This window comes from Pelodiscus sinensis, chromosome 5 (assembly GCF_049634645.1).
Source record: "Pelodiscus sinensis isolate JC-2024 chromosome 5, ASM4963464v1, whole genome shotgun sequence".
NCBI lineage: Eukaryota > Metazoa > Chordata > Testudines > Trionychidae > Pelodiscus > Pelodiscus sinensis.
The window spans coordinates 9221585-9233185 of NC_134715.1; the positions used below are offsets into that span (position 1 = coordinate 9221585).

General features: G+C 42.3%; 1 protein-coding gene across 1 annotated transcript in view; it reads left to right on the top strand.

Annotated features, from left to right (window-relative positions):
- The window catches only part of ANXA3 (annexin A3), a 32935-nt gene extending 24227 nt beyond the window's left edge, over nt 1-8708 (top strand). The window contains exons 9-13 of the mRNA XM_006133863.4: nt 1200-1293; nt 3174-3269; nt 4154-4212; nt 4454-4576; nt 8202-8708. Of these exons, the coding sequence (XP_006133925.1) occupies nt 1200-1293; nt 3174-3269; nt 4154-4212; nt 4454-4576; nt 8202-8261 (432 nt within the window). The 3' untranslated portion in view covers nt 8262-8708. The remainder of the gene's footprint in view (nt 1-1199; nt 1294-3173; nt 3270-4153; nt 4213-4453; nt 4577-8201) is intronic.
- Nucleotides 8709-11601: the final 2893 nt, after the last annotated feature.

Here is an 11601-nt window from a genome sequence, read left to right on the forward strand (position 1 = left end):
CTAGTTTCCAACAATGCATGGTTTCTCGCACTCCAAAGGTTACCCTAGCTGTTCAACTATTGCCATTTTATCTGTGGCGAGAGTGGACATGAACACAGATTTCTTTGTGAGATTTCAAAATGGCCTATGGAGAGAGTTTCATTTTATTCTCACTTCCCCCTCACCGTGTAAATCTTTGGATTTCCCCCTTCTTGCTGCCACCAAGGGAGGTGCAGAATTTGGGCCCTGTGATCATGGGCCTACACAAACTGCATGACTCACTCAAAACATGCTTAGAGGGACATGTGAGTGGTGCTGATGGTATCCATAAAACACCATCCCAGTTGAGCCAGTGAGAGAATTATTATAAAGCCTCTATATGAAGAAGGCCCCATATCCACAGATGCCCTTGGGTTCCTTAGAGCTTCCCCCATCCATTCCACTCTCTACCCTGAATAAAAGGCATGTTTACAAGGTCCAGATTTGTGTTTGGCCCATTGGAATTAACTCTAACATTCTCTTTGTGATGAATCACATCTTTCAGAAAGCAAATACAGGCTGAACCTCTCTAGTTCGGCACTCACCAGCCGTGGTCTGGCATGATTTCAGTTAGCTGGATGTCCGCTTATCATGGGCGTGGTCAAGTTTCCCGCCGTCCCATGAAGTATGTTTGCAGCCACCAGTCCTGTGTGTCAGTGTTCTGTGCTGTCATTTAGCTCTAATTTATTCCAAAATGTCTTCTAAGAGCCCAGTAAGCAGTGGAAGTGCTGGTAATGCTGCTAGACAATATTGACCTCCCGTGGTTTGGCAAATTCTCTTGATCAGCACCAGTCTGGTCCTGAGTGTGCTGGAGTAGAGAGAGCCAAACTGTATTTCCAATACTGTTGTATTCATGGAAAAAAATCTCCTCTACTTTAATAAATACGAATCCCTAAATGTCTGTCCCCCACAGTGTAAGATGTTCCAATGCCACTCAACAGACAGGCAAGTTCTGCTTTTTTATCACAACACACGTCAACTTTCCAGGCTTGCGTTTCAGCAGACCGCAACAGCAATGCCATGGCACCGCAATCAAATCCAGTACACTGCCCCCATTAACAGCCTTGTTCTCAGAAAATAGCGAAAGTGCCGAGACTAGTCTGAAGTGGCACAGCCACCTGTTTTTCCTGTGAGAAGTCTAGTCTAATGGCCACACTGACGTACTTCTTTCCTTGTAATAGGTTCTCTATAATGCTGGTGAGAAGAAGTGGGGTACAGATGAAGATAAATTCACTGAAATTCTGTGCCTCAGGAGCATGCCTCAACTCAAATTAAGTATGAAATCATTTTGTGATGCGTATGTGTAATTTCGATTGAGCTGCCATTCACTCTTCCTGTCCCGTCCTCAATTCATGGGTCCATCAACTTTTCTGAAGCTTGCAGAGTAAAAACCCCTGAGTTTCTAGCTCTTGTGGTTGTGCAGATAGACAGTACTGTGTCTGTTCCCATGTGAAAGGCTTAGTAAGTCAGCAAGCTGAAAGAATAGCTCCAGGATCCATGTATTGTCCTTGCTGAGTGTGCCACTTCAGTGTGTTTGTAGATTTCAAATGGGCTCTTCCTGTATTTTTTATTTTTATTCCCATTTTTGCAGGAGAAGAGATGGAAAATTTGATCTTAAACCCAGGCAGCAGGTCTTATTTTACTTCTCTCTGTCTCCAAGGACTGTGTGGATTGCATAGCATGCTTTAAATGTAGGGGTGTGTCTAGACTACAGAGTTTTGTCGACAAAAGTGGACTTTTGTCGACAAAACTATACCTGCGTCTACACTACCGCTGAGTTCTGTCGACATAACATCGACAGAACTCAGCAGTTTTGTCGACGCTGGTAAACCTCATTTTACGAGGCATAACACCTTCTGTCGACAGAGTTTCTGTCGACAGAAGGTGTTATTGAATGTAAACTGTCCTTTGCGTCTACACTACCATGTCGACAAAGCAGCTTGCTTTGTCGACAGAACTCAATGTAGTCTAGACGCTCTTTGTCGACAGAAGTTTTGTTGACAGTATCTGTCGACAAAACTTCTGTCGGCAGAAGCCTGTAGTCTAGACGTACCCTAACTGTCTGCATGTAGCAATGCCAGGCAGACTTGGTACTGAGCAAACCTGTGATAAGGAAGTAGTTGAGTTTTGATGTTTTGCGAGTCTCAAAATGCATCTTTTCCTTACAGCTGTTGGAATGTGCTGCATGAGACACCCTCTTCTTGTCATAAAGAAGCCTGTCTCTACTCCCAGTAGCATTAGAGTGTCATGCCTAGCGTTATGATTATTAAAGCAAGACCATTTGGTACACTGATTAACTGTAGCAGGGTCTGACATGCCGCATTAAAGAACAGAGGTGAACGGACTTGAGAGAGAGCAAGTGATGAGCATTAAAACGATGGCACCTGAAGGTTGTTTATTCTTTAGCAGAATTTCTACAAATACACACCTTGATTGGCTTAAAACAACGGCCAATGTTGCTCTCATCCTACTGTGTGTGTTCATCAAAGACCTGATCCAAAGAATATTGAAATTAGCGGAAAGATTCCCATTCATTTTGCTAAGGTTTGGATCAGCCCCCGAATGGAGTCTGACTCATGAGAACATGGAGTAATTTCCCTCTGATTAAAAAAGAGTAGTCTTATGGCACTTTATAGACTAAGGCTACATCTAGACTACAAAGGTAAGTCGGAAAAAGATACACAAATTGTGAACCACAATTTGCGTATTTTTTCTGCTTTTCTGTCAAAAGAGGCTTTCCAAAATTTGGCACGTCTACACGGCGCCAAATATCAGAAAAACCTGCTCTTTTGACACATCCCTTCTTCCTCATAAAACGAGGTTTACAGGAATGGCGAAAGAGTGCATCCACTTTTTTGAACATCTTTCCGAAAAAGTGGACGTGTTCTTTGGATACAGCATTGCTTTTCTGGGATAGTTCCGGTATCCCAGAAAAGTGCTGTAGTCTAGACATAGCCTAACAAAAATATGTAGTATCTTAAGTTTTCATGGGTTTTACCTATGAAAGTTCATGATACTATATATTTTTGTTAGTCTCTAAGGTGCCACAGGACTACTCGTTTGTAAAATTACAGACGAACACAATGACCCCCCCTGAGACTTTTTTCCCCCGGGATAGTTTGATATACTTACTACGTATGTTTGGTTGTCTTTAGCATTTGATGAATATAAGAACATCAGCAAGAAGACCATTGAAGAAAGCATACAGGGTGAAATGTCTGGGCATTTTGAAGATTTACTCTTAGCCATTGGTAAGATTCTTTGGCCAGAGGGTGGGGTTGAGGGGGAGGGCAGATGACAAAAGGTAAAATGTTAATCTGTGTGTGTTTAAATTACAGAGCTGTTTAGCTCTTGTTTGCAGTGCAGCAGTGTAATGCTTAATGAAGTAATACTGCTTCTAACGCTGATTTAGGTTTACATAAAGAGAAGATCTTGTTAGTTCTTCAGCAAATGGAAGGCGATGTTTGTGTTTATAAATAGTACGGGGGCAGCACTTTGCAACCCTAGTCCTGGACAATGACGACCTTGTGCTAAGTGCTGGACATCAGGCACACCCTACCATAATTTTATACCGACAATTTGCAAGTGCCCAGAAAGCCAGCAATTCATCCTTGAGGATATTTTTAATGGTGACGCAAAGGACTAGTTGTGCAGGTCACCAGACTTCACCTACTCAGTGTGCTGAACCATCTCTAGAGCGCTCTGGAATTTTCAGGGAAGGCCTGGAGGTTCCGAGAAGTCTTACCGTTCTTAACTATAGAAATGTTTGAACTAAAACTACGTGGCCAGATTCAGACCTAATACAACTGGCCTAATACATTCAGACCTAATACATCTCTCATGGGAGGGTATGTAAAATGCATGTATTTTACCAGCTTGAAGCATGCACAGGAAGAGATCTATGAAGTGAATACAGCATTCGCCAAGTACCTGTGTATATACCTGATTTGTGCATGCATGCTGGGTATTTGCTGGCATGTACAATTGTATTTACTTAAGTACAGCCAGATTTTCAAACCTGTCCTGGCCGTGCATAATGGAAGTGAGTGAGGGCTTGTAAGCCAAAGAAAGTTTGTATGGTGATACTGTTGAAGAGCAGGCCATTCTAACTAACTTTAAACTTTTCTTTTAATAGTTAAATGTGTGAATAACACGCCTGCATTCTTTGCTGAGAGACTGCACCAGTCTTTGAAGGTAGGTTTTCAACTTCCATATCCATCCTGGAGCGCTTGTAAATCTTTAAGAGAATAGCTAATTTCCAATAGTAATGTCAGTAAATAACAAATGGGACTGATTCCTTACCACAGATAATTGTTGGAGTCCTGTTAAGTGGGGAGGGCAATGCTATTTCTAAATGGAGATGCTGATTTTAGCCTAATTTACATAATGTTTTATACAGTGTATTGTACTATGTAGCTCTTCTCTGTTTTATCAGGGTGCTGGAACTGATGAATTCACTCTTAATAGAATCATGGTTTCCAGGTCAGAAATTGACCTGTTGGATATTCGAGCAGAATATAAGAAGCTTTATGGCTGCTCCTTGTACTCCGCTATAAAAGTAAGAATTATTTTAATGAACTATTTTGTATATTGTAAAGAAGTTATGTAACATATGTGCCACCTCATTCAGTAGAACTTTTTTCAATATGTTTCTCTATTTTGGGGAATGTGTAAAAGTTTTATATTTGGAAGCTCCAAATGTGTTACATGGGAGTAAGCAAGGAGGTGTTAGAGGAGTTTGGAAAGGACGTGGTATAGCTCCAGCATCTGTGTTCTGGATAAAATGGAGTCAAATGTCAATTGGAGAGGTCAGAAAGCTGGTGACCAGTGGCAGGAGATGACTACAAAATAGAGAAGAATGTTAGCTAGTGTACCCGATATTTAGTGCATGCTAGACCTGTCCTCTTTTCTTAGTTAAGACAAAACATGAGTTCTGCAAACCTAAATTGGTCGCAAATGGAATCAATAAGCTGGCACTGATTAATTCTAAACAAATTGATAGTTCAAAGAGCTCTGGCCCATTCAGTGAGTTTAATTACTGAACTCATATACTGAGGAACAAATATGCATGGAGTACACAAATATCAGGAGTAGCAAAGCTTGTTAGTACTATTTAAATACTAGCCAATTAGCCTGTCGTAAGATGGGATTTTCAGGTCTCTCCTCCACATCGGTCTTCCCTCCTGTGCCTCCGGTCTCTCACTCCATCTCTCTCTCTCTCTCTCTCTTCTCCTCCTACTGCCTCCCCCCGGCCCCAGCTCTCCTTCGCCTCCTGCCTCTCTCTTTCTCTTCTCCTCCCCCTCCTGCATCTTACTCGGTGGACCACGGAGCCCAAACAGTCACTTGCACCACTTGCTCCCACACGACGACCTGGCTGAGCAGCGCACAAGTCAGCCGAGCACCATGGCGGGAGGCGAAGGGGCGGGGGGGGCGGGACGGTGACGTACACGGCCAGGCCCCGCCCCCTGGCCATGTATGTCACCGCCCCGGCCCTCTTCCCCTCCCACCGTGGCGCTTGGCTGACTTCTGCGCCGCTCAGCCGGGCTGCTGCGGGGGAGCAAGTGGCTGTTTGGGCACCGTGCTCCCCATGCAGCACAGGCCACCCAGAGGGAACAGCCAGCATTTCAGCAACAGCACCGCCCAGAGGGAACAGCCAGCATTTCAGCGTTACAGACTCTCAGACATTGGGCTACTATAGATATGATTAATCCAGCCTTCAGAGGATCTTGTATGCCACTTGCAATATAATAACGCTACTGTACTGTAGCGTCCAAATATTTTGTTTTCTTTCGTTATTACCCGCACACTGCTGCAGAGTATGCATAGTCTTAGATTCTTGTCTTCAGGAGAGAGTTCGACTGGATTAACTAAAGATGTGTTGAATTCATGCAAACCTCTTTTCTGGATTTTTTTTTTTTTTTTGAGGGGGTAGGGTACTTGCATGGCTTAATGCAGTTTGGCTTAAATTTAGGAATCTGTGTGAACTAAACCAAAATAAGCCTGGCTTAAACTGAAATTGATACCCACATTGCCTTTTACAGCAATTATTAAAAATTACATCTTTACTTCAACTAGTACCACTTCCTGTGGTCAACATTTTTCCAACTTGCTGTCTACAGTCAAATTTTCATTGACGTTCAAAAATAAAAATGGCCTGACTTTCAGAATTACTGAATCCTGCAGCTCCCAGTGATACTGGAAAGTAAGAAGACTCATTTGAGTCTAAATCTAGATTTTTGGTATCTGTCTTTAGGCACCAGAGTTTGAAGGTGTTGGCTTGTTTGTGTTTATGGTTTTCAATAAGGCCAGGTCTATACTAGGGGGAAAAGTCGACTTAAGATACTCATAGCTGAAGATGCAAATAGCGTAGCTGGAGACAACCCTACCTTAAGTTGATTTTCTGTGGCCTCCCCATTGTAGGAGGTCAATGGGAGAAACCCTCCCATTGACATCCCTTGCTCCTCACAACCCCATGATCAGGGTCAATGGAGGCACCATCTGCAGTCAATTTAGCGGGTCCTGACTAGGCCGACTAAGGCAAACCCCAGAAGATCGATCTCTAGAGCATTGATCTCCAAGTAAGTATAGACAAGGCCTTAATTACTTTCTGCTTGTCTTTCAGTACTGAGTGGACCAATTAAGTAATTAGCTCAAGTGAATTGATTTTAAAACTAAAAACCTGCCCATTGATATTTTTTTTTTAAACCATGCTGAGGCTTTGTAAAAGCAACTTAGAAACATTGTGCTATTGCAAATGTAGATGGAAAATGTATAACAACCGAATAAGTTTGTTTTTAATACTACTTCTGGAAGACTCTTATGACTTACATATAGCTCCTAGAAGATTTACCTGACATTGCTCGGATCCTTCAGAGCAGGGGGATGGGAGTAGTGGGGGGGGGGTGCAGGACTCAGGGGCGGGAGTTCAGGGCTGAGCGTGGCCAGCGGCCGCTTCCCAGTGCAGGCCTGGGGCAGCTGGGGTCATCCTTGTTTGCTGCCCCCCTGTGCTCATTCTGGGACTATAATTCTCCCTGCAATCGCAGCCCTCCCTTTGTTTCTCATCAAACAGAATCACATTCCACACATATCCCATTGTCCTGGCACACCCAAACCCCTGGTGTGTTTTAAGGTATGATCAGAGGAAGCTGCATTCCAAATTTGGTGGCCCTACCTCTTACCATTTAGGAGGATTTCTTGAACAAACAGACTCAGAGACACAGACAGACATACAAACTCTTTCATATATATATATATAAAAAACAAACTCTCTCTCTCTCTCTCTCTCTAGTCTGTAGATTGGCAACAGTATTGAAAACTGAGGCCCTTATCTTTGAAACACTTAACTGTGACACTTCAGTCGCAAATAGCTCCATTGACTTTGGTGGGACTGGTTATTCTCAGAGTTAAGCATGTGCAAGGGTGTTTGTAGTATCGGATGGTAACAAAGTCTTCAACATTTGACCATTCCCTTAAAAACAAAATTGTTGACAATGCACAGTTGATTTTTAAAACATATACAAAGATGACAATTTTTTACACGCCAGCCAAAATTTGCCTGAAATCAGGAAATGTGTATTAGGCACTTACGAGATTTAAAAGCACACATCCAATTCTTTCATATTACAAACCCCGAATGGAGAACAGCCTAATAAAGCATTTCAGGTTTCTTGACCTAGGGAAGTTCACTATATTAGAAGGTAATGTTTAGATGCAAATATAGTAGAGGAATTACTAACGTCCTGCACTTGTCTTGTTTCACCATAGATGTATGTTCAGTGTGTACTTCCAGTAGAAAGTCTCCATGTAAATCTGAAATGCTAAGAATGAGAGAACTAAAACGGGTACCAGATATTCTCTTCAGCAATTCAAGGTTTTAAAATGGGGACAATATAATTAGCAGCAAATCTGATACAAACCCCTCTAATTTTTTAACGTGATTTTTATCCTCACTGGTTGAGTATCTTACTGCAGCCATGATGGAGTAAATCTTTTTCTCCAAGCAGATGGGAATTCAGGTATTGATTTCAGGGAGAGGATCAGGTATCTTATTTCCTCGTAACATGCTGTTGTGTTGACCCTAAAAGGGGCTAGGGGAGTAGTGCAGGAGAAATAGTTTTCAAAGTAGCAAACAAAGCATAAGGTGATCCTTAATACTGTCACTTTATTATTTTTCCTCTGCACAGTCTGATACCTCTGGGGACTACGAGACCACACTACTGAGGATCTGCGGAGGGGATGACTGAAAGTAGAATCATAAGGCGCACAGAGCTATTGCTTTTTCTGCAACCTACAGTAATGCTTCCCGTGAAGCTTTTTAAATGTTATAGTAAGCATAAAATTGCAATGTGCTGACTGCATTCTCATCGAGTAGCATAATAAACAGGTGTTTGTTTTAGGGCATCTCTTCTGGCTGTTTTCTGACTGCGTACTGGCCTCTGGATAAACTGCTTAAAAGAACAGAAGTCAGATCTCCAGCTATACACTGTGCTCCCCTGTAAACAAGAAATAGTCTGTAAATAGTTGCCACCTTTCTACAGCATCAGAAAAAGTGACATTGTCTTGCAGTAGGGGCAGAATGCAACTCAGTGAAAGGTCAAATTTATAGATACACAGGCTGTGTTTGGTTGCTTGCATTGGTGAACTGATTGTGTAAACACTGGATTCTTCTTAAATAAAGTTAATCCAAGGAGCTCCCTTGAGGATTTATTTTATTGTAATAGTATTTATGACCCTCAATCAGGAGTATACCCCCTATTGTGCTAGGTACTGCAGAAACATGGCCAGACTGGGCAGGAGCTGAAATGGTTGGAGTCCACAGAGGTTAGTTACTGAAGTGTATGTTAACATAGCATAAATATAATCTGTAACCTGGAAACTTAAGCTTCAGAGGGGTAGCCAAGTTAGACTGTAACTGGAAAAACTTAAAAAACAATGAATAGTCTTGCAGCACCTTAAAGACTAACAAAACATGTAGATGGTCTCATGAGCTTTTGTGGGTACAACCTACTTCTTCAGATGAAAAATGGGTTTTACCCATGAAAGTTCATGAGATCTTCTACATGTTTTGTTAGTCTTTAAGGTGCTGCTAGATTATTCTTAGGTTTTTTTTAAAGTTTTTCCTGCAAACTTAAGTGCAGGACACAAAAGAAAAAGATGGTTTCAACAAACAAATAGGTGGTACAGGGTAACAATGAAGCAATACTGGCCAACATTGGGAACCTGAGAATATAGAGACAAAGTTGCTCTGGGGGTATAATTTGCATTAGTGTGTTCAGAGAGCCAGGCAGAGCTATAGACACAATTGATCTTTACACACTGCCAGCTGAGGGCCTTTTGGGAGAAAAATGAAAGATTGTGGAGGATGGGAGGAGACAAGTGGACTGGGAGAAATCCCTTTGTTCATTAGTCTGGAAAGTCGTGGTGGCTGCAGGCCCCCTGGAACATCTATTCTGAATATCCTATTAGCTACGGGCTTGCTAAGCAGAGCTCATGGCCATTCCTGAACAAATAAGTAGGTCGGAGCCTGTACAAAGGATGTTTCACATGAGAAAACTGAACAGTTGTTCACTTCAAAACATTCTTCAGCGAAATGCCAAGTGAAACTAGAGCTGCAGTTGGGCTGGTCCTACGAGGAGTGAAAAACGGTTGCAACTGGTAACTTCCCTCAGAGCCAGAAGAAATGTGCATGCAGTTGCTGTGCTTCATTTCCACACTGCTCACTTCCTTAATCCTTTTTTGGTGAGTAAGCCCTCTTGGTGAGGTGCACAGTAACCGCGTGGTCTTGTGTGCTCCCTGTAGGATGTTCCCTTAGTGCAGTTTTATGCAGCTTCCACAAGGTGGCAGGGTCAGTTAATAGGGACCTGTAATAAGCGGAATTGGGTGTTTTTTTTTTAAAAGCTGGTTTTAAGGTTTTGAGTGCTGTGGGGATTTGGGGTTTGTTATTTGGAGGTTGATGGCATATCTGGGCTTTGGGTGATTTCAATATAGTTTTAAAATGGTGGTAGGAGTGGTTTTGGTGACTGACTAGTGTCAGCACATATGTATGTTATTGGAATACTAAAATCCTCCTTTTCCCAATCCTGTTCACTCCAGATTTATGAGCTTTCTAGTCCACCCTCTTGACACATCTTGTGTTCCAATTTTTTGTCCCACGCTGGGATATGTTTCAGTGGTTCAGCACAAGAATGTACCACACCGAGGCAACAGAGGCCACGGAGAATGGAGAGAGTGAAAATGACCTTTCTAATCATGTAAGTACGCATAGAATCATAGAATACTAGAACTGGAAGGGACCTTGAGAGGTCATAAGTCCAGTCCCCTGCCCTCATGGCAGGACCAAGTGCCATCTAGATCATCCCTGATAGATGTCTGTCCAACTTTCTCTTGAATATCTCCAGAGATGGAGATTCCACAACATCCCTAGGCAACTTACTCCAGTGTTTAACCACCCTGACAGTTAAGAAGTTTTTCCTAATGTCCAAGCTAACCCTCCCTTGCTGCAACTTGAGCCCATTGCTTCTTGCCCTATCCTCAGAGGCCAAGAAGAACAATTTTTCTCCCTCCTCCTAGTAACATCCTTTTAGGTACTTGAAACCCGCTATCATGTCCCCTCTCAGTCTTTTCTCTTCTAAGCTAACAAGCCCAGTTCTTTCAGTCTTCCTTCATAGCTCATGTTCTCTAAACCTTTAACCATTCGTGTTGCTCTTCTCTGGACCCTCTCCCAATCTTTCTTGAGCAGAAGGATGACTTCTCGTGTCTTGCTCACAAGACTCCTCTTAATGCTTCCCAGAATCATGTTTGCTTTTTTTGCTATAGTGTCACACTGTTGACTCATTTAGCTTATGGTCCACTATGACCCCTAGATCCCTTTGTGCAATACTCCTTCCTAGACAGTCGCTTCCCTTTTTATAGATGTGAAACTGATTGTTCCTTCCTTAGTGGAGTACTTTGCATTGGTCCTTATTAAACTTCTTCCTATTTACCTCAGACAGTTTCTCCAGTTTGTCCAGGTCATTTTGAATTATGACCCTAATCTCCAAAGCACTTGTAACCCCTCCCAGCTTGGTATCATCTGCAAACTGAATGAGTGCACTCTCTATGCCAATATATAAATTGTTGATGAAGATATTGAACAGAACTGGTACCAAAACAGACCCTTGCAGAACCCCACTTGTTATACTCTTCCAGTAGGATTGTGAACCGTTAATAACTACTCTCTGAGACAGGTTATCCAGCCAGTTATGCACCCACCTGATAGTAGGCCTATTTAGGTTGTATTTCTCTAGTTTATTGATAAGAAGGTCATGCAAGACCGTGTATCAAATGCTTTACTAAAGTCAGGGTATACCATGTCCACTGCTTCTCCCTTATCCACAAGGCTTGTTATCTTATCAGATTGGCTTGACGTGATTTGTTCTTTACAAATCCATGCTGGCTGTTACCTATCACCTCATGATCTTCCAGATGTTTGCAGATGAATTATTTAATTACTTGCTTCATTATCTTCCCTGGCACACAAGTTAAATTGACTGATTTATTTTAATGTGTAAGTTAGTATTGTCTGCTGCAAAACCAGAAGTACTA